Here is a 25,834-nt window from a genome sequence, read left to right as displayed (position 1 = left end):
TCCTCGGTCCTTTCTCCAACTTCAAACCTCCAATTTGGATAACTTCTTACGCGAAAAAAATTCTATCCGATGCGGCAACCGCCTTCAGATAGTTTACCAATTCAGTCTTGGCCCCACGTTTTTTTTAGTAAAGGGGTCAATGAACTCCCTATAAGATGGCAGACGTGCATGGATACTAATGTTATCAATTCGAAAGTTTAGATGGATGGATGCTTGACAGAAGATATCTCCGGAACGGCACAACGGATCGAGATGAAATTTAGCACAGATGTAGAACATAGTCTAAAAGAACACAAAGGCTACTTATCGAGATTTTATTTCAATCCGCGCTGACGGAGTCGCGGGCGAAAGTTAGTTGTATTTAACAATATTAATTAATTTTATAATTATTCATTTTCATGCATGATTGTAACGTTATTATGTTGTTTTTATCAATAGGCAGTAACTGATATACTTTATTTTTTTTTAATCAAGTCATAGAAGGCCCTTCGAACTATTAAATCTAATATTCTATTAATGATCTAATCAAACAATTTTACTTTTATGATTATTGGGAACATTGTATAGCGTAGGCATTACGAAGAGTTTGGCGTTGGTACGGTCGCTGACGCAAGTACTTGATTTTGGTTCCAAGTTTCGATATGATAATTTTAAGCTCAAAAATCCCCTTGTTTACACATTTCAGTTTTTGATAACGTTAAGTTTAACCGTTTAACAAGCGTAGTCTTTTCACAATCTTAAAAAAATATATATTACAATAAAAAGTTTTTGTACGTATTTAGTGGAAACTTTTTCTAGCAAATATTGTTATTTATTATAATCTGTAATCCATAATGAATAACTGCATTATCTATGGGTTGAAGTGCGCGCCTATTGGCTAACAATTCTCCTTGTTTTGCTTTACCAATATGGCGCTGCTGCTGTTATGAGATGACAACATCGCAGTTTGTGTCCTATTTGTTATTATTAATGTTACAATCAACGTTAAATAACTACCTCAAGATTACAAAGAAAATTGGTAATTGTAATGTAAGTTTCGTTAAAGTGAAGACGAAGTTATCAGTGAATTATACATTCGAATGGGTCGGTGGAAAAAGTATACAGCTCTTGTAAAAATGGCGGGTGTGTTATCTTTATGGACTGTGTTTTCATTTCATTACTAAGTCTTAGTATATGCGATTTGATTAAATCATCGATAAATTGAGTTGAAACATACGTATATTACTTACACAACATGTGCCGATTACAAATTTGACAATTGGAGCAGTGATCGTTTTACGGAGTTAAGGCAGGTGTCAACGTTTTTGATGAAATTATCAGAATGTCACGCTGGGGAAGAGGCCGAGGTGGCAGCGTGGCTGTTCCGCTGGACAGTGCGCTGTTTAGAGAAAACAGCAATTGTCCCTCAGCTGCCCGTTCAGCGGGAACTGTTGGCAAATGGGGAATGACCAGTTTTACATCAATCAGAAGCGCTCCTTACGGTATGTATTAAAAGCTCAGCATTAAGATGTTTATTTTTAAAATCAGGGTTATCTCCTTATTGAGCAAAGTAATATAGGAATATTAAATGTATAATTTCGTACTTGCACACAATAACCATAAGTGAAAGTAACATCTGTCTAGTTGGAATATTTTTATGTAATGTTTACTAACATGTGGGATTATGGAGATTTTAACTAAATTTTTTTATTACAGCATATAACAATGCAAAAAAGCCTGTGCAAGATCAAAATAGTCCTTTGACTGTGCCAGCTGTAGACACTGAACAACCACCACCAAAACCGAAGAAGTTTTTTAAATCTCGCAATGCTGAGACTTTTCCACCTGTCCCTCAAATAGCTTATGCACCCCAACAAGTACCACCACTTTCACCAGAACATCCGCCAAGTTTTAAGGAAAAGAAATCGACTAAAAGATGTAGATATAATAGAGATTCTTCTTCACCAGAATTACCTCGACGTAACTCGGAAAAAACAAAAACTAAAAAAAATACAGTGGCTACTAAAGCTTCCAAAAAAGAAGAGCCTACCAGTGACAATTCACAACCACCAAATAAACGTTATTTAGTGCGTAACCGTAGCAAAGTTATAAATTATGCAGAGGATGGTAGCAACAGTCCCATACCAGATATGACTCGTTATGAATCACTACCACCAAGATCACAGTCACCCAAAGCTAGTCCATTAATTTCCAGTCCAGTGCCAGCAAAGCCAGTAACAGATGTAGTCAGCCCCTCTACCAGTAAAGAATCAAATGAGGAACGTAAACCACCACCTATTGTACTCAGAATATCAAAAGGTACATCAAGAATAGTAAGCACAGACTCAAATGAAGGATTTACATCTCCTGGATCTGATAGACATTCTTCTATGGACATGCATTCTGATTTGGATCATAAAAAGAGTCCTTCAATGGAAACAATTTGTTCACCTAAGCATGAAGGCCTTAAAATCACAATAAAGTGTTCTTCTCTTAGTCAAGAAAATAAGAAAGAAAAGAAGAAGGATAAAAAAGAAGGACACCACAAGTCTCATAAACGTCATCACAAAAATAGTGATGATGAACCCCTTAAGAAAACTAGTTCTCCATTACCAGGCACTGATACATATGATCTGTATAAGACTTTAGCTTCACCCATTCATGAGGAGGAGTCAAACAGCAAAATAAAAGCTGATAATGTAGAGGCACAATTGGCTAAGTTAATTTCTACTAATTCAACAACAAAACCTAAATCTGAATCTAAGGCCGTTTTACCTGAACCAAAACAACTTGAGGGTAGGTCTAGACGAAATAGGCCGAACATTAACTACAGTGAAAATGATGATTATTTAGATGTGCTAACATCAAAAGTCTCAAGCAAAAATGTTACAAAGACTGTTAATGATATTAAAAAAGATGTCAGAAAGAGTAAGAGAAGACTCGATGTAGCAGCAACTCCAGACACTAATGATATGAATGAGATTCATCCAGAAACAGAAAAAGAAGCAGAATCTCATTATGATGACAATGATCTGATCAACATTCTGTCAGGTGATAATGATAAAATTGATCCTAATAATGACTTGCAAAAATCAAAAGTTAATAAAAAACAAAAGAATAAACATAAACAAGTGAACTCTACTAATGATATTCAATCTGCAACTCCTGAAGATTCTTTAAATGTGCCACAACTTGATGAAAGTCATGATGAGGATGATGAAAATTTGGCAGATGAGCCTAGAAGTGATGATATGGATTATGAAGATGATGGAGGAGTTCAGGAAGAAAAGGAAGGAGAATCTCAGATTGAAAAGGCATTGGAACATGAGGAAAGAAATCATCCATCAGATGTTCAATCGGGGAGTCAAATGGAAAGTCAAGGAATAGATTCAAATGAAGATCACAATACACCAACTCAATCGTCAGATTCTGCATACAATAGTTGTCCCAATGAGAACTCGGAAGAAGAATCACAAAGAAACATAGCTGATCATAATTTTAAAGCTCCAAATGGGGTTAATGAGCTGGATGGTACAGATGATAAGCCAAGTGTCAAGTTAGTTATAACAAAGAAGAAAGGCTCTATATTTAAGAGCAAGTCTCTGGTTAATGATAACCCTTCTCCATTACCAGCCAGAAAAAGGCGGCACCTGTACAGGCATCAGTGGGCTAATGATGTGAGTATAGATTAAAATATATAATTACTTATTACTATAATATCTACTTAAATTTTTTAACATATTCCATGCCAATAATATTTTTTTGCATGAAAGGGGAACTTAGGCATGCTGGTGCATGAAATGTTAATATGAAATATGATTGGATAGTTGCCATGTACTGACCATCATCAAGTCATGAACATGACCTTCCCTAACACTGCTTTGTTGGACTTTAAAAATACTACATACTTATAGAGTACATTCACACTCTAATTTTATATTTACTTTTTAATCCATGAGCTACCTTAATAAAGTAATTTAAATGCATATCTTTAATTAGAATAACATTTTATTATTTTACATTTGGTAAAGATTGCAATTGGTGTCAAAAATTTCATCTATTATTAAGTTATTAATATATACTCATAGGTAACTATAAGTTACTGTATTGTTTGACTATAATGTCAAATATTTTTTTGTTCTTTAGAAAGGGAATGAGACTCCGAGACCGGACAGGCCAGAAAACCCAGAAGTGAGTAATCCCGTCCGTCAAGTACCTGAAGCCTTAACTAGAGTCACAAGATACAGATCTCCTGATCCTATAATAGCTGAAATTGATGCTGCTGAGCCTGGTGTGCCTTATACAAGTGTTCGTTGTGCCAAAGAAGCTAAAGAAGTGAGTATTATGAAATACATTTAGTAATGAATACAATTCTAGTATTTGATATATTACATTATTTAGTATATAATATTAGTCAGTTATTTTGAACATAAACTTTAATTTCCATTTTTAAAAAGTATTAACTAAATACAATTTATTACTCATTATTAACATTGAAATAACAAAATAAAGGTTTTGAAGGAAGCATTATCCAATAAATGCTTTAAATTATGTGGTGTTGAATGTCTAATACATTAAAACTATTCTTGGTTTCAGTATTACACTGTTGTAAGAAATGTAAAGAAAGCTCATCAAATTCAAGAAATTGGGGAGTTCCAAGAGTTCAATGATGATGTGGAATACCTTCTAGATGCATTGCAGGTATGTTATTATTTTTTTATATCAAAAGGTGGGAAATGAGTAAACAGCCACCTGAATGTGCCGAAATAGCGAGGCTACCGTTGCCTATAGACATCCGCAAATGCAGATGCGTTGCCTACCTTTAATCAACGGAGAAGAGGACGCACAAAAATAGGATATTTCCCCTTTCTATGTGTCCCCTCTTCCGCCAAATCCACTTCCCCTCCCCATCCTTTCATAATAGGTAAACGGTGTGAAGGGAAAGAGGATTAAAATTAGGCCTCCGGCACCACACTCATCCTGTTTTCTGTGTGGTTGTGGCATTGCAATGATCAACCCGACCCATTTGTGCACCCAACAAATATTGTTGCAAGATCTTAGGTGTGGTTGTTATAATAAATTAGTTATTACTATTTCTTTCACTTTTAACCTGGCTTGTCACCACATTTATTTTTAAGTTATGACATGTATTGACATTACTAGTTTTGTTTATGTGGATATAAATATTTATGCAGGACAACAATCCGATGTCGACTCGTTGCTTGTCGGCCATCACGTTGGCCAGCAAGTGCACGGCGCCCGCATTCCGCATGCATCTGCGAGCACACGGCACTGTGCAGAAGTTCTTCAGTGCTCTACATGATGCCACCAATGATCAAGTTAGTATAAAAGCCATACTAAACTATGAAAATATTTAAGGGTCATTTTTTTTTATTGGGAATCTACGTTGCTGATGATGTTATAAAATAGTATACTGCTATGGACAAGGTCTTTGTAATGGAACGGAATTTGGCAAATAAATGAATTTTGAATTTTTTGAATTTTTGAATTTTTGTTCAATTAAAAAAAAATTGTATTTCAGTGAACAAAATAATCTCTTTTAAAAGTGTAAAAGATGTCACAGATAAAACATGTAAACATTAATATGATTTAAATGTTTCTTTTTTTTGCAGAGTCTTGGCCTGTGTACTGCTACAGTTATGTTTGTGCTGTCACAAGATCGTCTAAATATGGACTTGGACAGAGAATCATTAGAACTTATGCTGAATCTTCTCGAATCTGATGTTTCTCACAAGTGAGTAGCATTTTAGATAAAAAGTAACCGTATATAATAACCGATAGTCCTTAATATGATTACATTTGTTTCCTTTTCAGGAATGCTTTGGATGATTGTGGGTTGACATCGGCACAACTTGCAAAAACTCAAGAAAGGGTCAGGGAGTTGTGTGCTGAGATCAAGAGCCAAGGAAAGGCGACACATTTGGACTTGGAGAATATAACTGTAAGTCGTTTTATCATTTTTAAAAGGTTTTTTAATAGGCATTTGCATTCTTATATCAAATTATTTTCACGATTTACATAAGTTTGTACTCATCATTGTAATGATTGTTGATTCATGTTTGAAAGAACATCGAAATCAAAACATGTAAGAAGAATTTCTGGCTGTCTGCTACAATTTTGATGTGACAATTATGGACGACAGTAATGTCTTTTAAATACGTCACAGTCCATTTTTTTAGGTTTAATATTTTATAAGCTATGCAGTTATATGGATTAAATAAAGGTGTATGTTTATTACGTTTTTTCCAGGTTGGTCACTTAGCAATGGAAACGTTACTATCTTTGACATCTAAGCGCGCGGGAGAGTGGTTCAAGGAGGAGCTGCGTGTGCTGGGCGGTGTGGACCACATCGTGCGCACTATACAGGACTGCGCTGCTCGCCTGCAAGCGCCAGCCACATCCTGGTCCAGCGCAGAGGTCGATGTACTGCGTAAAGCTGATAGGTGCATGAGGGTCTTGGAGAATGTGAGTTTTATATTTTAATGTAGGCAGGAAATTGTGTCCCTAAATATGTTGACAACCTTTAAAAACTACTTTCTCAAAATTTGCCTCATGTTGATTTCTATATCAGTTAAAAGATGGCGCTGTAATAAAACAAATATTTTAAAGATACGGCATAAAAAGATTACCTTCATTGTAAAGCGACTTTACGTTACAGCATGACCAGGAATATAAAAATACTTAAAATTTATTGCCATGGAATTAACACTATTGTCATCGATTTTTCATAGCGACTATTAATTAAATTTTAGTTACGTATGTTTACAAGATATAAATGTTAGGAAGCAGATATAAGTGTTTATGTACTGTTCAGGTGACGCAGCAGAACGAAGATAATCAGGTGTACCTGGTGGGTGAGCCGTTGGGCGGTGCGCGCACGCTGGCCGCGCTACTGCGGCGCTGCGTGATGGAGGCGCGTGCGCAGCCCGCCCTGCGCCCACCTCTGCTCGACGCCGCATTGCCCGCGCTCAAGGTGCTCGTCAACCTCTCGCACAGCTTCGGCAGCGTCGGTAAGTAACACTCTACGTATATCTTTAGAACTGTTGTAGTAAATTTTTACGTGATATAAAATTGAAGCAAAATTCCTTCGACTAAAGAAAATTAGTCCAGGAACATGGTCATTTGCCATTACCATTGTAATTTGTGGCTCTTTCGAATATAAACTTTCTTAACTCACGCTATTACTTCTAACCTTTAAATTTCATATGTATGATTTTTATCGGTTTACAGTATCCGTGGTTATAAATAAATATAATTAATTAACTTGTAATTGTTTTACAGCGTCGATAGGCGCTCAAGTAGTCGGCGAGCAGCCGTATATAATGGAGACATGTTTGATTATGTTGAACAATCAAGGCTGCTTCATACCTGACAACAATAACTTCGAGTTTAGTGTTTGTGTAAGTTATTTTATTATTTATTTGCCACTAATACTGTATTAACTTTTCGATTGTTTACGATTTTTTTAATTTTTAAATTTTTGCAAATTAATCGCTTTAGTCATAAAACATAATAAGACGTAGGAATTAAATAAATGGAAACGAATTAATGTTGAATTCCTATTATTGGTTAGTTTTTTTAGGGTAGGTTCATCTTATGGACTAAATTCGATATTCATCCATTATTTTATTTTAGTGAAATCGTTATACTTTTCAGGTGCTTCTATTGTTGATAAATCTGGTGCAAAACAATGAGAGTAATACACAGAAGCTGTTGGATGTTCACATAACAGTTGATAATGAGGACACATCAACAAACACACCCGCTTTGGATCTCATAGTTGATTTGTTTTATAAACGAGAAGAGCTCGCAAGGTAAATCTATATATATATAAAAGAAAGTCGTGTTAGTTACACTATTTATAACTCAAGAACGGCTGAACAGATTTGACTGAAAATTGGTGGGCAGGTAGCTTAGAACCAGGAAACGGACATAGGATAATGTTTACCCTGTTTTCTATTTTTTATTCCGTGCGGACGGAGTCGCGGGTAAAAGCTAGTACTATATAATACAAGTATCCACTTTTTCTAGGTATCTTGAAAGATAAAATATTGCAGTAAAATATTTATAATACTAATATTTATTTACCAGGAGGGCTGAAGAAAACACTGATGCACTACTTGACGGTGAGAAAGAAGAGACTGATGATGAGAAAGATAAAAAGAAGCAGTCTGTGGATGATATTGCAGAGACTGTTGATAAATGTAAGTATACTATAAAGGTTAGGATAGTTTTTAATTTTTGAAATGCGTTGTCAAAATTACATATACTAATGATTTATGATATGTAAGGTATTTGCAGCATATAAAATGTCAACCAAATAAGTTTTTTTGGTTTACTAACTATTGAATTGGAAGTCAGTAATTGTCATTTAAATTACACTTAGTTTATTATATCTTTAGTATGCTTGATACATTAATTGTGTTGCGGTAGTGTTGGCGCGTGCAGGTGCACACATGGAGCACACGATGGTGTGCGCGTACATCGCGCTGCTGCTGGGGCACGCGGCGAGCTGCGCGCGCGCTGCTGCCGCCGCCGTGCGCGCGCGCGTGCCTCGCTACCAGCCGCTGCTGCCCACCCTGCGCAAGTACTACACCTTCCTCTCCCTCACTGCCAGCGTGAGTATATACCATTTTTTTTAAATTAAATACATAAGCAGATTAATTGAATTTCACTAATATTTTTTATAACCATTCTAATTAAACTTCCGATGGCTGGCAATCCACAACCGTACGGTTTGCGTACTGTCGCGTTGTGGAATGGTCTGTCCTCGACGGTATTTCCAAACCGCTACGACTTAGGGTCCTTCAAGAAGCGACCGTATCACCATCTCAAAGGCCGGCAACGCACGCGATTCCTCTGGTTGCAGATGTCCATGCTTGTTTGCCCCCTTTTCTTATAAAAAAAAACTCTAGGCTTGTGACAATTCAATAACGGAATGGCGAAATATAAATTTGATGTCGCGACCATGTGATCGGATGAACGTATCTTTAACCATCAGGCAGACTTCAATTGTGTTTTTATTTTTATTTAAAGATCTATATTTCAAAACTAATCACGATTGAGCTAACAAGTTATACAGATTGCAAAAAAAATTGCTAAATCTTATATCGTATAATTTTTTAATTCATAAATCCATTGCAGTGAACATTTAATAAACGAAATTTCGTTATATTTCCAGGCGGAAGCTTCGATTGTCGCTCATGTGAAAGCGACGCAGAGGATAATAGAGTTTATGGAGACGAGCGACAAAGAGACCTCGCAGGATCCGCCGCAGCAGCCTCCAGCTGAGTACCCTCGCCCATACAGCAACTACTACCAACCCTGTACCGATCTGCCACAAGACATGTCTCTCAGCAACCTCAACTACACCATGAACTCCTCGTCCAGCTCTGACAGAATGTCATCTTCTATGGAGGTCGATGGATACCACTGATCCAATATACAGACTCATTTATATAATTTAACATGTTGACACATTTGAAAAGTAAATCAGGTTTGTAGCATTGTAATATCTAAATAAATCAGACCACAACATGGTCTGTTAAATATATAAAATATTAGCTGTCGCCCGCGACTCCGTCCGCGCGCAGTTAAAAAAAAGGAGGGGGGGGGTTATGAAAATAGATGTTGGCCGATTCTCATAGATACCGGATAAGCACAAAAAATTTCATCAAAATCGGTCAAGCCGTTTCGGAAAAGTATGGCAACGAAAACTGTGACACGAGAATTTTATATATTAGATGCTATATATTATTAAACGGGACAAAATACCTCTTTTTTCACAGTTTTTGAACCTAAAAAAAAGAGTAAGATTACTTGATTTCTTTAAAATATTCTATGAGGTCGATAAAAGTGCTTGTATTTTGTTAGTCTACGAACAATTATCTTCAATAGTTAGTTTGAAAAAGCACATTATATTTTAATAAATAAATGCACTAATTAATTAATGTTATGTCGGAAACGGTAAAGGGAAGAAAAATGTCAACAGTTATAACGAGGAAAAGAGAATTTGTGTGACATTTTATTAAATTGTGTGTATGACTGCATTTAACTGCGGAAACAGAGGTGAGTGTAAATATGAACCAAATAAAAAAAAATGTATGTACATTAATAACCATTTTAATATGTAATGAGCCATTTTAATGTGAGAACCACATTTTTGTAACTATATTCCTTTTGTAATGTGTAAATATATTTTGTTTAGATTAATATTTAGATAGAAACGTTGATCGTGTATCGGGTTATGTTATGATCTTGATTAAATTGAGATATTCCGAGTTTAAGCCTGCAAATGGCGAATTGAAAGTGCAAAATGTAGTGTTAAGTGTGTAAATGGTAAAAAAAAAAAAAATTCTCGTGTGAATATTGTTCTCACCTTGTACTTTATCTGCGGATGTTACTTTGAGGCACAATTTTATTGTAAATAAATTAGATAACGTTGATAGACTTTCCTTTGTATGTATTAGGTTAGTTGAAGTTATTTTAGATCTAGACATATGTCGTATCGGATTTGCCTTAAAGTTTAGCGAAATGAAATTGTTTGGTATTTTATGTACAAACATATTAGATGGCGCGAGTATCGCTTAGATAAATAATTCTAGGACAATCTAATGTTGGAATTAAATTAGGTATAAAAATAAAACACCGATTAATCTGTTTGTATATGTTTATATATAATAGACATAGTTTATGTAAACATATACATATATAATTTTGTCATGTTTCTTGTTTCAGATGATTTGGTTGTAATTTTGTTGTAAAATGACATAGTCTCAAGATCATCATTTATGTGACTGTTTTAAAAGAAAACAATCTATTTTTATAAATGACCGAGATGTGACTTGATTCATGATTCCGTCTATCTAATTGCGCCATTCAAATGATCAAAAATTATTATTAGATTATTGTTTTGAGATTTACATATTGTATTTTAAACGCTTAATATAGTCAAACCACGATAATTTGGAATAGAGTAAAAAAAAAAAAATTGTATGATATCCATTTAAATCACTAACGCTTAGTAAACGATCAAACATGTTTGAAAAATATGTTTGATAAAGCTGTTCATCAAACATCTCTTTCAATAAAGACATAAAAGTGATCTTTTACAGAAATAACACACATAAAAATACAGTCGAATTGATAACCTCCTTCTTTTTGAAGTCGGCTAAAAAAATAGCATTATTAATATGTATTGCCATGTACAAAACCTTAGTATTGCCACATAAAAAATATTCAATTTCTAAAGTCCATTGTAGAGTTGTCGTGGTTTGAAAATATTTTCTTTTTTTTATTACTTTACGTACTTTGTCGTAAATTTTATGAGCAAATCCGTAATTGATTTGCACTTTAAATACATTGCTTGTCGTCTGTCTGTTCACTTCTTATATATTTATTCATTAGAAAAACTTTGAATTGAAGATTAACACAAGATAAATGTAAGCAATAAGCTATATGTAAATTTTTTTTGAAATGACAAACAGTTTAACTGAGATAGTGGGCATTTTTTTTTTTTTGTTATTACGGAAATAGTCTGAATATTAGCCATTAGATTATATTTAAGTATACAGGAATATTTATGGCTATATACTTGTTACTTAGCTAAAATAATAACTAAAATTTTGTCACAATTTGTTTTTTTTTATACATATTTTCAGGGGCTAGTATAATTGCCCCGATTTTTATATTAGGTTTTTTTTAAAGACAGACGAAAAATAATGTGCTTATAGTGATTAAATTTATGATTTTTTTTATTAACTTGATCGGACAATGTTAGTCAAAAAAAAATTTTTTTAGACAGCTTTACTTAATTTTTAAGACATGACCGCTTTAATTCTAGATTGCATCTGAATATGTAGTTTTAGTTTTATGTATTTTTTTTGGTGTTTCTGGTCTGTATCCTTGAGATATTTTAAATAGGGTTCGGGTTCGATTATCAAACTTGGACTGTAATAAGCTTAAGTCTGTCGCTGTTTATCCCAAATGGGGTAAAAGATGTCTAAGGCTTTATTATTTCTCTGGGTGGTTCATTAGGTAGATACTTTTAGAGTTTGTTGTGTATTTGTAATGAGTTTAATTACCTAAAATTATATTTATGTAATTTATTGCGCTATGTATTTGATAAGGTTAGATGTAAAACGCATTTCGTTATAAAATACTTTGTCACACGCCTGTTTGAATTTAAAATATGTTGTTTGAATGTCGCGAGGTTTTTGATATCTTGAGAATTATTATTTTAAATGTAACTTGTAATTATGTTATAAAGTATTAAATATAAATATTAAAAGAACGATTTCATTAAACTTTGGTTGTTTTTCTTATACCCATATGTAAATTAAACCAACTGATCTTCTTATACGTGTTTATTAATTTTAAAATGAAATAATATAGTTAATATAAAATAATTCTAATAATAATAATATTGAAAAAAATTAAATAATTTTATATAATTTTATTTGTAAAGCGTATATTGAAGTTTGTATGAAAACAGCGATTATGCGAACGTACTCTAGACGGCTAAGATTCGAATCTCAGCCAACAGAGGGCCTAGCACAAATATTTGCGACAAGCGTCTTAGTAATGTCATCGATAAAATATGTCAAAATATATGAGATTATTTAGTGTACTTTACGCCCGGTAGGGGCGCTAAACAGATATTAATACAAAATTTGTCGATGGCGTTACGAAAACGTACTTACGAATATTCGTGCTAGGCCCACTGTATTAGAGACCTAAATAGCGAAGCGGTGCAAAGTCTGCTATCTCTATACATTAATTCAAAAGAAAAATACGAAAGCGCTAAATGAACACAGGACATTACAGCATTTCAATAAAAACCAATCGGTAATGGCCATTACTATTTCATTTAATATATAAAAGCCCGATTGTTTTCCTTCATGCCTGTTCATTTGACATACAAAACAATCGATTTAAATGTAAATACAATCTACAAAATCAACATGATTTATATAAGTAAGAGCTATACAAATTTACCCAAAGTAATGCGGTCAACGGCGTTGACATGTGCGACTGCAGGTGCCCGAATTCCTTGCCAGTCGCCGCTCTCGGTAAAACGTTTGTTGATTGATATCAACTGCTCAAAGTTAGCGCGGGCGAGCTTATGCTTGTTTGCAACCTTACTCACCAGCTCCTCATCGTATACCGCCTCCGGATTTTCCAATTTCAAATGCACTTTCATTTCTTCAACGGTAACCAGGAAACAGTTCCACGGAGACCAATCCTCTGCGACGTTCCAACGACACAGTCTCAACTGTGACATGTCAGCACATTCGCTGATAGCAGAGTGAGAATGCCAGAGTTTCTCCACAATGAAGAATATATCTTTCTCCTGTAGGACGAATGCCAAAGATCCCCAGCATTTACGACGTCTTTCATCACGCTGAACGGCTCTAAGAATGAATCTGTAAGGAGTCATATCGATCCAAAGTCTCTCGGTGACGTCCTTCCAAGAGCACGACATGCACACGAGGAATCCACTCATTTTTGCATTCAATGGGAATTCTGTGTGCAACTTAACCTGATGGCACATTTCACAGAAATACAGCCTTCCTTCCTCCATCTTCTGGTAGTCTCTAATATCTTTACACTTCGTCACGCCCGAATTTAGCTCTGACGTTTTAATTAGCTGTAATACACTTGCAGAGATCCTTCGTCTTAAAAATTCTAATTGATGATCGTCGCATCTTCTTACAAGAAGGTCGCACTCTCTATCCAACAGAGCTATGATCTCGTCGACTAAGTCATGTGAAAATTCTTGAAGTGCGGCTTTCATATCGACGAGAAGCTCGATCCTTTCGTTGACCTCCAAGTCGTCACGTAAAAAGGAATTATACAATTCTTTAAGCTTTCTCGCTTTCTGTATTTCTATGGTTTCCATCGTAATCAGTTTACCGTCTCTGCCAAACCAAGCAACGGGTTTTGATATTTCCTCTAAGAACTGTTTCTCTTTTGTCTTACGACTGTCTTCCCTCACTTTAAGTCTGTAAGATTCGATGCATCGCAGCAGTTCAACTTCTTTGTCTAGGAGCAAAGTAAATTCTGCAATTTTGGGACCTTTTGAATGCAGCCGCGAAATTCTCGATATCTCTCCATGTTTCCACCGGTCGACCTACATAAAAAGGCAATGTTTGTTTTTTTATATATTTAGCAACAAACAACATGAAAAACTTTACGACAAAAGTGATGTAAAGTTAAAAATGTGTAGAAAATATCATGATACCATTGCGTAAAGCTGATCGAAGTCTTCTCGTGTCTTAGGAAAGGTCTTCGTGATGAGGTCTCTCCGTAAGCGTCTCTCCATAGCCTCGCGTTCTAGTCTATCTTCTTCCTGCATCCTTCTAATTCTTTCTCTGGAAACAAAATATAATAAGGTTTCAATCAAGTTTCAGTAAACAATTTTCTGTCGAAAGCAACAACAAAGAAAACAATGTCAACTTTGCGACACGTACTTGCACTCTTTCAGCCATTTTTCTACCTTTTGTCTAAACTGGTAATGTCGGAAGGCGCGCTGTATGATAGATGCGTAATGTTTGTGGTTCAACCTCGCTATCATTTCTTCGTAAGTCTCATAACGTTTAGGAATAATAATTTTATCGGTCACACTAGGAATATACACTTTCTCATTGGCCATTTGTGTAGCTTGACTGTAACTGGTTTCCTATGGGTTCAAAAAAAAAAACCATATCAATACATGATTTATATATTACTAAAAAGCGTTGTGCTCTTGCAAAAATCATTTATGAAATGGAATTTCACATTTAACAAAGTTAAATGTGGCATGAGATTATGCCAAAAAATTTGAGAACCTACCAGAACTCTTTCGATTTCTTCAGCAGTTTGAGTATCTCTGCAGTTTTTTCTCTCCGGCGATACTTTCTCCGGCTTTTGAGGTGTTTGTGTGAAAGCATGATGATATATAACACCTAAAACGGGATGGTTTTTTAATATTATTTACTAATTAAAATATATTTTTGTCTATTAAGAATTTTGCAGTTAACAATTTTTCTACCGTGGTTGCTATGTTATAAAATATTTAATTTCGTGTAGGAGATAAGATTGTCACCTGTGTGTATATTTTTAAAACCACCCAGAAAAGGTTTTTCAATTGGCCTTGAGAATACTTCGACATTTAGTTGCCTTAAGCCGGTACCAAATGGCACTGTCACGGCTAATACATCGTTCGATGGCACTTCCTTATACAACTTGTCCAAGTTCAATTTTTTACTGTCCTTTGTCAGTAATTCGACTTCAACTATTCCGTATTTGTTATAGTCCAGGTCCAAAAGTGCCATTCGATCTTTCAGCGGGTTTTCACCGCGTAGTAGTACAAGGTTATCAGGAGCTACTTGAAATAGTCCAGCCAAATTCTTTTTAATCTCGTGGATTTTTATAGCAGAGTGATATGATCGAGTAAAAATGCTCATTTGATTTCGTATTCTAAATTTTATTGCTATAAAAGGAAGAGCCTTTTTCTTTGGTAAGATCGATTGAAGAAGTTCATGAACGTAGTTCTCTTTGGGTATGGATGACAACGCAAACTTTTCGGAATCCTTTGTGTAAACGTCGATCGTCAAATTGCCGTGAGCGTCAGTTTTCAAGTTGGATAGCAAACTAGTTTCCTTAAGTATGCTCCTATTTATAGTAAGCAGTAAATTGCTGTTTGAAATGGATAGCAGCTTTGCCAATTTACGCTTTACAAATTTTATAGGTGTATTACTTGGGAAGACTTTGCTGAACATTTCGTTAGGATGCATGGGAGATTTGAAAGTGACCAGTGTATGACTGACGGGGCATTTGTACTGCTCGAAGTCTCGACGACAGGGGGCGGTGGAAAATCGAGATTTTGGTACATCGTCTTGGATGGGACACCGACTGTATGGCGGTGCGGTCAATAATTTGTCGCGACCCAATTCGCACTGGCAGCCTGCGGTTCCATTTTTACCTCCGAGCTCTGGGGATATGGAGATTATCACTTTATTTCCGTCCATTTTCACTTTTATAATTAAATTAATTACAAAGAAACAACTCCGAGAAAATGTTTACAAATTACTTTAAATAGATGAAAGAAAAAGGGACTGAGCAACTAATTAATTGTTTATTTTTCGTAGCGATGGTTGCTAAGTAACTGTCATCAATTACTTCATAGAGTAAAAAAAAAATGTTTTTGTGAGATACAAAAGGTTTCGATGAACCTCTAATTTCGCTTGGATAATGTTTATTTCAAAGTTATTTACGGTAACAATTGAAAGCCCCAAACTTAGTTGAACACTTGAGTGATTTACTGGTCATAAGAACTTTTGGTAAGCGTCTATGAGTTACCGTGGGTTACTGAGACCAGAATCCCCATTTAAAACATATTCTTACCTCTGTTTTGACAAAGATATGGTGGCATTTGGGAACCCTCGGTTAGATGAGATTAATTTTGAATACATGCTAATTCGCAGCAGCATAAAAAAGCTGTTAATATATGTATATATATTTGTAAAATTGGAATCGACATGCAACAAATGAGACTTAGAATTGACGTTATCAAATGTCATCACATCATATTGCATGTACGAGAACGTTGTACTTGAATTCGGCGATAAAGTAAATTGCAAGTACATTTCTTAGGTATACTAGGTGCGCTCGCAGACTCGCTCGCCTCTACTACTTGATAATAAAGGAAAACATACAACAACCCCGCGGGGCTCACTATGAAAATAGTTAAAAGAGTGGAAAGGTGCTCTATTAAGAATGAATTAACCGCTTAGCTTTTAAAACTGTAAACTCCTTTGAACATGTTTTTCAAAAGAATACTCGTAGTGATTCTGGAAACGAGCTCTTGAAGCAATTTGTGCTTTGTTTTTTCGTGAGATTAATTCTTTTCCGAAATCTAAAAATAAAAGGATATGAAATCTGAAAAATTGGTTCTTATAATTAGAATACATAGATTGAATCGAGGATACCATTTTGAAGGGTTAAGGAATTAAATTATAAATAATCGGAATAATAAATTATGCAAAAATATGCAACGTGCAATGTTGTCGAATTGTAGAATTGTCGAATTGTCAAGTCCGGTATTCTAAATTAGATCAATATTAAAATTACTTACATTATGTTACAGATGAGCGTGAATATGTTAATCTATAAATGGGGATTTTTAAGTAATTTTTCTCCGATTTTTTTAAATGAAAAATATATTTTATTTGAGTAATTTTTAACTTCATTACTGCATCGATAAAAATAAAAACTTATTGATGCCGTCATTTCATGAAAATAAGTAGGTATTCAATAGTTAATAAAATTGAGAGAACAATAAAATTACAGAGCAATAAAATATTGAATGTGCGAACCATAGACGCTGCGATATTAAATTCTACCGAAAACATAAAAATGATTTTCGGTCGTAAAACTATAATTTACAGACGTAAAATGCGCTGACTTATATATTTGTTAAGGCGATCTGCAGAAATGCACCGTAACTCAGAAGATTTTAATAAGTTTAATTTACCCCATATATGCGGGTAGGACCAAAAACGATCAATTTTTATACCGACTGATACCGAAAATTACACTAATATTTTTAGTGTTACACTTTTTAGTAACGTTTGTAGTGATTACCAACATTAAAACATAAATTAATTAGTTTGGAGTAGAGTCGTCTATTGCAAAAAAAAATTTGGAATGACACCTCATTTGTCTTTAAATAAAAATTATTATTATTATTATTATTTGTCTTTAAATAAAACATTCAAAGGAGCTTGTAGACTTAAATTGGAAACTTTGCATTAGAAAAACAAATTAAATTAAAATGAACGGATGCACAGAGTAGGAAATAAGAGCGCAGTCAACTAATCCGTATCTCTAAACATCATTAGTCGCTCTCACGATCTGTGTAATGTTATCTGTAAGGGTGAAGCGAAGAAATCACTTAACATTGCTATAAATTACCGTCTCGTATAAGATTCTTTTTTAACGTATCTATCTAGCTTATATTTTTGTCGTGTTAAAAATTTTCATTTAAAAATTTCAAACATTAATTTCAAAACCTGATTAACGCAATGTTTACATGCAAAAATTCATAGTTGTAACACATCGTAGATTTAATATGGCCACCTTATCGTTCAAACCAAACGAGATGGTAGGATTCGTAAAAAAATGTTTGGTTAAACTCAATATGTGCATACATAAACATAAGCAAAACTATTGCGGAAGCGGTGCTATCGCTGACCCGCCGAGCGTTTATTGCATCTGTATCAAAAGGACGTGCGTTCTGTAAATACGTGTTTTAATCAAGCCTGTTGCTTCTCTTCCGCCCGCCGCCGCCGCTCGCCAGGCCGCGGTCGCTGGACTTAGCAAAGAAAAACTTTGCATGCGTTTTATTACGACGGATGCGGAATTGCCGTGGGGCTTAATTTAGTAGTAGTCTGCTAGCAACATCCTTCGGTAAATATCAAAAATACCATGTTGTATTTATAAATTGTGTACGCATCGTACTCAAACTATGAGTTAGAGGAGTCACGACTGTTGATAGTAAATTGTATTAAATTATTATTTTTGTAAAAGACGCTAACTGGATCACCAACATACCACCATCGGAGGCGATTGCCAATATGTCGTGTGCCTATCAAGGATCATTTACGGGCGCCATCACATACTTTATAATTTCTTCTGTATTTTTTCCCCTTTTAGATGCCTTTGCTAAAATAGCTTTATTTGTATCCATAACTGGTGAAAAAAACCATGTTGTTTTTCAAATTGGTTTCTAACAATTTGGTTATGCGAGAAAAGAGCCATAAAGGCCTCACAACTGAACCAGATAGTCTTTCCAGTGCGATAATCGAGGAACAAATTTTATTGTGCCCTCGGGCGGCTGGAGTGGCCTAAGGCGGGCAGTGGTTCATTTGATTAAAGCCCGCCCGCGCTCGGAAATTATCAAACGAAACGCACCGACAGCCCAGCGGGCCGTGAGAGGCTGCATTAATAGTTTTTGTTGCCCCAACTCGGACCCGTTTCGTTTTGCAAATTAAACTTTATCAAATTTTTACTTTGTACGAAATATTTAAAAGCACCTCTCAATTCTCTTTTAGTCTCTGTGAATGGTTAGTCTATGTTTATAGTGTTTATAGGGAATTAAAATAAACTTATGAAATAACAGGTAACTAACGCGCAATCCAAAGTAAGCTCCGACTAGTTGGGGACCCTCCCGGGTAGGGTGCAACTGGGACTAGTTCGTGGTCACGCTTCGTCTCATACTGAAAAGAAATAAAAAAAGTCAAATTGTTGTTAGATTGAATTTAGATACTTCAAGCAAAACTCGAAAACGAGGTCGCAGCAGTAGTATTTCTAGTTTAGATATGAATTTAAACATTTACATCGCCAAATTGTAAATAAATCAATAATTATTAATAAAAGTTTAAAATTTAAAATGCATATTTCTCTATTGTACAATTTTCCATTTGCACCTAACGTTAATTTGTTTGTACAAATTTTGCCGTGCGCCCACAAAACGATTCGATTAAAATTTATCCGTCTATTTCATTTGGCAAAATGTTGATAACACTTTGTAAACTTCATTGTAATAATATCACACTTGAAAGTTAATTTATTTGCGTTGATTTTGACAATGTACACTGATCTAATAATTGCGTAGTTATATTATGTGAACATGATTTATGTTTGGCTTTTATTGCCCTCTCTTATAATTTTTTTACCCACTCTTGCCATATCATTGTAACGAAGTTATTTAATCTATTTTTTTAATCACTAAATTATTTACATATCAATTAGACTTAGGAGCGTTGAAATAATTTATTGTATGAGCAATGCATGAGCTAAAATTTGGCTGAACTGACGTGAAGCGTGCAACGTACGTCGAACGATGACAAATATGATTACTAGAATGCCAACAGAAATGATTGTAACTGAGAGTGGTGAGTCAATACACGTAATGAGGTTTGATTAGCGAGGGTCGCGCGTGTTGCACGCACATTGCGTAATTTACGTGAGTTTCCATTCCCGAAATATTTGTATAAAAACATATAGTCATCGATAATGATATGTTTTTGGACAAGTGTTTCAGCAGTGCAAACTGACGGTTAAAAAGGCGTATATTATACGTTCGTTAAATGCAGAATTTATTTGCTCATTGATATGTTATAAATTGTGTAAGTTCAGTAAGTAATCAATTTGATGGACTGACTAAATTAAAGAAAATTAAGTGTGTAGCAAGTGGAGAAAATATAATATATCTTTGATGTAAGCGGAAACCTGCATGGGGTTGCCACCACAAGCAAGTCAATTATACTTGTATTACTAACCTTTATGTTACACAATAATAGAAAGAAAATGAACGGTGCGAATTACATAAAACGTTGGATTCAAATTGAGTCCAATCACAATTAAAAACACATACTTAAGGTAATGATTGTAAAAAGTGTCAAAAAATATTATAAATCGTGATGATACAGACATGTCATTGAAAGCTTTAATCGGTCTATCATTAGCAGGTATTTAGCCATTCCCCGATTGCGGTATTCAGTCAATTTGTCGAATGTATTTCCACTCGCCCCATCGTCCGTTCCGAATGTGACGTATTAATTATTTATGAAATTAATAGCTATGGTAAAAACGATGGCTGATCCATCAAAGCGGTGCGTCCGCGATCTTTATTACATTACGCATCTCTGAGTGTGTCGGTCGTTTTGATGATTTGGTCATCAAACATTCATTAAACACACTGCAATTTTATTTGTCGCTGTCAAAACCTTTTGCATTGATGAAATATTCAAATGATCATTTATAATATATGGGATTGGACCTTCAAAGAAAAGTAAATTTTAAAATATTGATAACTTTTAAAAGTGTTTTGATATCCGACACCAGTACATAAAGACTTAGTATGATGATATGTATATTAGTTGAGATGGGTCAAATGGACACATCATCTTTGACACAAGAATTTGTACTATATCAACAAAATGAATCAAATAAAAACATTTGTCATATTCGGTTCTAATGCCAACTTAAATCAAACGTTTGTGTCACCGCCACCCGAGATTTGAATATAGGAATTTCCAACACGATTTCGTTGTAGGAATTACTTGGATTTTTGCGATGCGTGACATCGCGTCTGCTAACATGCCACCCGAAGCTAATACATACTTTGGAGTTACATTGAATCTGAGTAGACGAATACGTGCTATTGAATTCGAACCTTCGTGAATATTTACTGTAAATTTTGTTGATGTTTGTGAGAGAGTTTAGAGAAATTTGACCTACATATTTAACGTCTGATAAAGTAGGTCATTAAAGAAAACTTTTATTACAATTTGTGAAGATTTGTTTTATTTTGTACATTAAAAATAGCAATATTTGATTCCTCACATTATATTATTAGTTTGGTTAAGCAGCACAACTATCGTTCAATATATTCCAATTCAATGAAAATTTTATAAAAAGAAGAATTTTTTTAATTGTTTTTAATATTTGAAAAATGTTTTCACGAGCACAATTGTTCGATATAATATGAAAATTAAACAAATGCAAATACAGTACGTCTAATCCAACTTCATACGAGTTTTAAAAACGTTAAAACAATGGCCTAACTTATAATAGTGTGTCGATGAAATTGGCAGCTAATTTCTTCTTGTACAGCAACGCGGAGCATTGTGCTCGCTTTTTTCTTTTCAACCAGGAACATTGTTTTCTTTACTTACGGTTGACATATTGAAAATGCTAATGAATTGCTAAGCGAATATTTTTCTAATTACCATGAGAAGTTTACAAGAATATTTAACGTGAATAAATAAAATAATAATTTAATTATTTATCTTGTATATTTTGAAAATGAAATAAATTTATTTCATTCAAATTTAGAACCTTAATACTTACCTCTTACCTTAATTAAGTACTTTAGGGTTATTATCTTTTATGTAAAAGAAAAAATATGTTTATCTACTGGTTAATTTCTGTAAGACAATTTTCAAAACTGTCAGCAAATTGAAGCATATGAAAATTCTAAAAAATAAATATCCTCACTTTTATCACTACAAATTCTAAATTACACGCGAAAAGTACAATGCCAACGAGAAGTGGAATATCATAAAGCTTCCATATTAAAAGTATTCGCTAAGGTAAGTGTATTATAATTTCAGTCGTATATCGTAGACGGCGTGAAATGCTCCAGTACTTAGCCGCGTCCGTCTGGCTCGTAATAAAACCTCTCCACTTATCAAATAATATGCATATGGTATGGGATCTGCGCAGACTAAAGTTTTGCAGAGAGTAATAAGTCGTCAGTCAGCCAGACACTTTTCTTAGAATACATTCGCAAAAATACTTTTAATTGGCTTTCATAAATCTAATAACATTTAAAGGGGCTTCACAAGGGCTTTAACTCCTGTTCAGAGAAACATGTCACAGCTAGCTAGCTTTTACCCAAGACTCCGTCCGCGCGTAATAAAATATAGAAAACGGGGTAAAAATATCCTATGTCCGTTTCCTGGTTCTAAGCTACCTGCCCACCAATTTTCAGTCAAATCGATTCAGCCGTTCTTGAGTTATAAATATTGTAACTAACACGTCTTTCTTTTATATATATATAGATTAATCTACACCTTTTAACTTTATTTGTCAAAATGGCACCTTGAAGCTATATAAAATGCCATAAAATTGATAATTTCAATTCCAAGAAAGTGCTATTGTTTAAATCTTAAATAAGAAAAAAACACTGAAAAAAATTACAATCAAATATATTTATTGTCTGAAACATGTTGAAATTACATTTAAAAATTTAGAGAATATCGCAGTAACCACGTCACTGTTGGGTTTATATTTCAATAATTCATTTTACAATATATAATAATAAAACAAGTCGGTTATGAGATATAACTGTGTATTGACAGAGATGTAGGAGAGGAGTAAACATATTAGTATACGTGGATAAGTCCTGGTCAAACGGAGTGCAGTGTGCGTGCCGGCGCGCCCGTCCGCGGGATATCAGCCTCGCTGCCCATTGCATAGCGCCGCGTATTTGGTACAAGGACCCATCGTATTTGTGCACCGCTTACTGACCTAGCAACAGTATCATTTATTGTTATTATAATACAATTATGTCATTGTAATGTCATAAATTATATCGAAACTGTGAATGCGTTCAGACAGTGTTGCGATTTCAGACAATTTTGTCAAACTATTGTAAGTAACCCAACTAAGAATCTTCAATGTCTTCAATTAAGATTCGTTTTCCAGTTATACATAAATGACATATAAAGGAACGCTAATCTTAAGAACGTCGAAATGTTGAGATGGTGGGAACAGCGGACGTACATAAAAGTGCACGTGTTTACGGGCCCTGCCAGCCAATATCCAGCGGACTGATTGCTTCTTTACTGTTACACGATAAAAATTTTATTAGTTGGTCGTAAAATGTACCGACGAGTCGCGAGACCCAGTAGCCAATATATTTTAAATTGCCACGAGACTTTAAATGTTTAGACGTTAAAGAGCCAAGTTTGCGTTACGATTAATATCTTGAATAACTAATCGAGACGGGGACGATTGAAAACAACATAATCAATTACTTTTTATTTACATACAATAATCTCTCAAAATGTTACCACAAATTTTATTAAAGTAAATTAGTTTTTTTGAATCTGAATCACTTTTGTATTTAATAGATACGTCTCCTTTTATTCAATGAACTTAGGTATCGTGCACCAGTACGTAATAAATCCAAAAAGGCGCAAACTTTTCGTAATACTTTATGAATATGAAACACTGAAGCGCATACAAAAAATTGTGCGCTCGGCTGCGCAAACCGTCCAACTGTTCAAATCGTTTAGTAAACACTGGACATGCAGTACAAGAGGTACAGCGATTTTAATCGATTGGAACGGAACAAAGTGAAAATGTACACCTCAATTATTCCGCCGGCCGCGACTCTAAAATAACTATTCGTCAACATGTTGGCTACGATAAGAGCTGTTTTAGACAATTTAAATTTAATCCAAATGCTTAGATATTATATAATACTAGCTTTTACCCGCGACTCCGTCCGCGCGGAATAAAAAATAGAAAACGGGGTAAAAATTATCCTATGTCCGTTTCCTGGTTCTAAGCTACCTGCCCACCAATTTTCAGTCAAATCGATTCAGCCGTTCTTGAGTTATAAATAGTGTAACTAACACGACTTTCTTTTATATATATAGATTTGTCACATTCTAACAGCTAATTTAAATTTCAGTTTGATGCAATGAAGGACACGATTTCTATTAAAATATTTATGCTGTTTTCAACTACACAACACTTAATAACAACGGAACCAAAAAACAATCTCGAACAATACAAGCGAACGGAAGAAGTAATTAAACTGCAGCGTTGTTAATATCAAAGTCCATTATTGAGTGAGCCTCATAGAAGAACTCAATAAAACATAAAGCTTCGGTTTGTGTCGCCGCGGACCGAGTCGTCTCCAATAAAATACAAATAGAGTCGATTGAAATGCAGGACGAGCCGGGCTGTTTACTTGATGCCGATGCCGTCCAAGGCAACGCTAACCAAGATTGCTTTTTTCAGTTTTCGTTTACTTGTAAAATGTTTTCGTGTGAATTAAAACTGTTAATTGAAATGCTTTAAAATTGTTGAAAGATTTAGATAACCCCCTGTGGTTATTTGTATTCGTTATTATTGCCTGCTATAGTTGATTCCGTACAGTAAAGACTATTTACAATTTTTCATAAAATGCCATGTTCAAAGTTTTATTTTTTACCCTTTTTCATTTTTTTCTTTTTTTAAGTATTTTACGTGTTGTTGCAAAGTGTTACTAATTTTGCTCTTAATTAATGCCGTAGTTAACACGCGTGACAGGAGTTAATTCGCAGAGATTGTGGTAATAAGAAAATATCGTTTTATTTCATTTCGGCAGTCGACATGAGATCAATATGGTGTAAGGCATTTTTTTTTATAATGTTAATTTTAATTTTTTTAAAGTGTCTATTAACTTTCCTTTCTCACATTTTCTTTCCAGGTTTCCTTTTAATTTTTTCACTATCGAATTGTTTTGCTTGGGAAACATCGGCAACTTCTGAAGCATTGTCCGCTTTGATAGACAAGTTGATTGCACAAACGGATACTAAACCTATACAGGAAAATATAAAATACAGAGAATCCGAAAATAACGCTCGTACAAAATTAATGAATGATTCAAACGTTATATATTTAAAATTGGTGCCAAATGAAACTTATAATATGACATTACAGCCAAATTCAACAATTTATGCAAATAATTTTAAAACTGTAAATAAGAGCAAAGAATCTGAAATAAATGTTGATCAAGAAAAAAGTTTAATCGAAAGAAATATACAAAGAATTTTAAACTCAACAAACAATAAAAATGTCTTAAAGAAAATATTACACGAGATAAAAAACAAAATAGATAAAAACAAACCAGAACAAGAAAAAGAGCACAAATTAAGAACTCCTGTCATTGTAGATTCAAATGAAAATAATGACCCGGCATATGAGCAATATATGAGTAGTGGGTTTGTCGATTTATCAAGCATTGAAAGTCAACCTAAACTAATACAAAGTAAGAAAACTATGGCATTTAATAACGATGTTAATATAGAAAAAACAGTTCCTGATGTTTTGACATCAATTAAAAAACAAATCCCTTCTATAAATGAAAATGATATAAAAGAATTGTTAAATAAAAAGCTTGAGATAAAGCAAACGAAAGATGAAAATCATTCTCCAATGGAACATATTCCTTCAAGAAGACGTTATTCTTCGAATGAAGCAACAGCAATAAATACTCGAAGTAATTTAT

General features: G+C 34.3%; 2 protein-coding genes across 2 annotated transcripts in view; one reads left to right on the top strand and one right to left on the bottom strand.

Moving 5' to 3' along the window:
• The first annotated feature begins 904 nt into the window (after positions 1 to 904).
• On the top strand, positions 905 to 9,534 carry LOC106711867 (protein wings apart-like). Its single transcript, XM_045679518.1, has 14 exons — positions 905 to 1,481; positions 1,696 to 3,656; positions 4,126 to 4,314; positions 4,576 to 4,680; positions 5,175 to 5,318; positions 5,613 to 5,734; positions 5,815 to 5,941; positions 6,250 to 6,465; positions 6,815 to 7,010; positions 7,282 to 7,400; positions 7,657 to 7,814; positions 8,092 to 8,204; positions 8,434 to 8,618; positions 9,182 to 9,534. Exons 1-14 carry the CDS (start codon positions 1,322 to 1,324, stop codon positions 9,434 to 9,436), a joined length of 4,050 nt encoding a protein of 1,349 aa, XP_045535474.1. The 5' UTR covers positions 905 to 1,321; the 3' UTR covers positions 9,437 to 9,534.
• A 3,428-nt stretch (positions 9,535 to 12,962) lies between these two features.
• LOC106711863 overlaps positions 12,963 to 25,834 on the bottom strand; it is a 76,656-nt gene continuing 63,784 nt past the window's right edge. Inside the window, exons 3-8 of the mRNA XM_045679478.1 lie at positions 19,172 to 19,259; positions 15,086 to 15,973; positions 14,833 to 14,945; positions 14,472 to 14,680; positions 14,243 to 14,372; positions 12,963 to 14,131 (exon numbers count right to left, since the gene is read on the bottom strand). Of these exons, the coding sequence (XP_045535434.1) occupies positions 12,983 to 14,131; positions 14,243 to 14,372; positions 14,472 to 14,680; positions 14,833 to 14,945; positions 15,086 to 15,973; positions 19,172 to 19,259 (2,577 nt within the window). The 3' untranslated portion in view covers positions 12,963 to 12,982. The remainder of the gene's footprint in view (positions 14,132 to 14,242; positions 14,373 to 14,471; positions 14,681 to 14,832; positions 14,946 to 15,085; positions 15,974 to 19,171; positions 19,260 to 25,834) is intronic.

The sequence above is a fragment of the Papilio machaon genome, chromosome 9, assembly GCF_912999745.1.
Source record: "Papilio machaon chromosome 9, ilPapMach1.1, whole genome shotgun sequence".
Taxonomy (NCBI): Eukaryota; Metazoa; Arthropoda; class Insecta; order Lepidoptera; family Papilionidae; genus Papilio; species Papilio machaon.
This window is presented reverse-complemented; position numbering and strand designations above follow the sequence as displayed.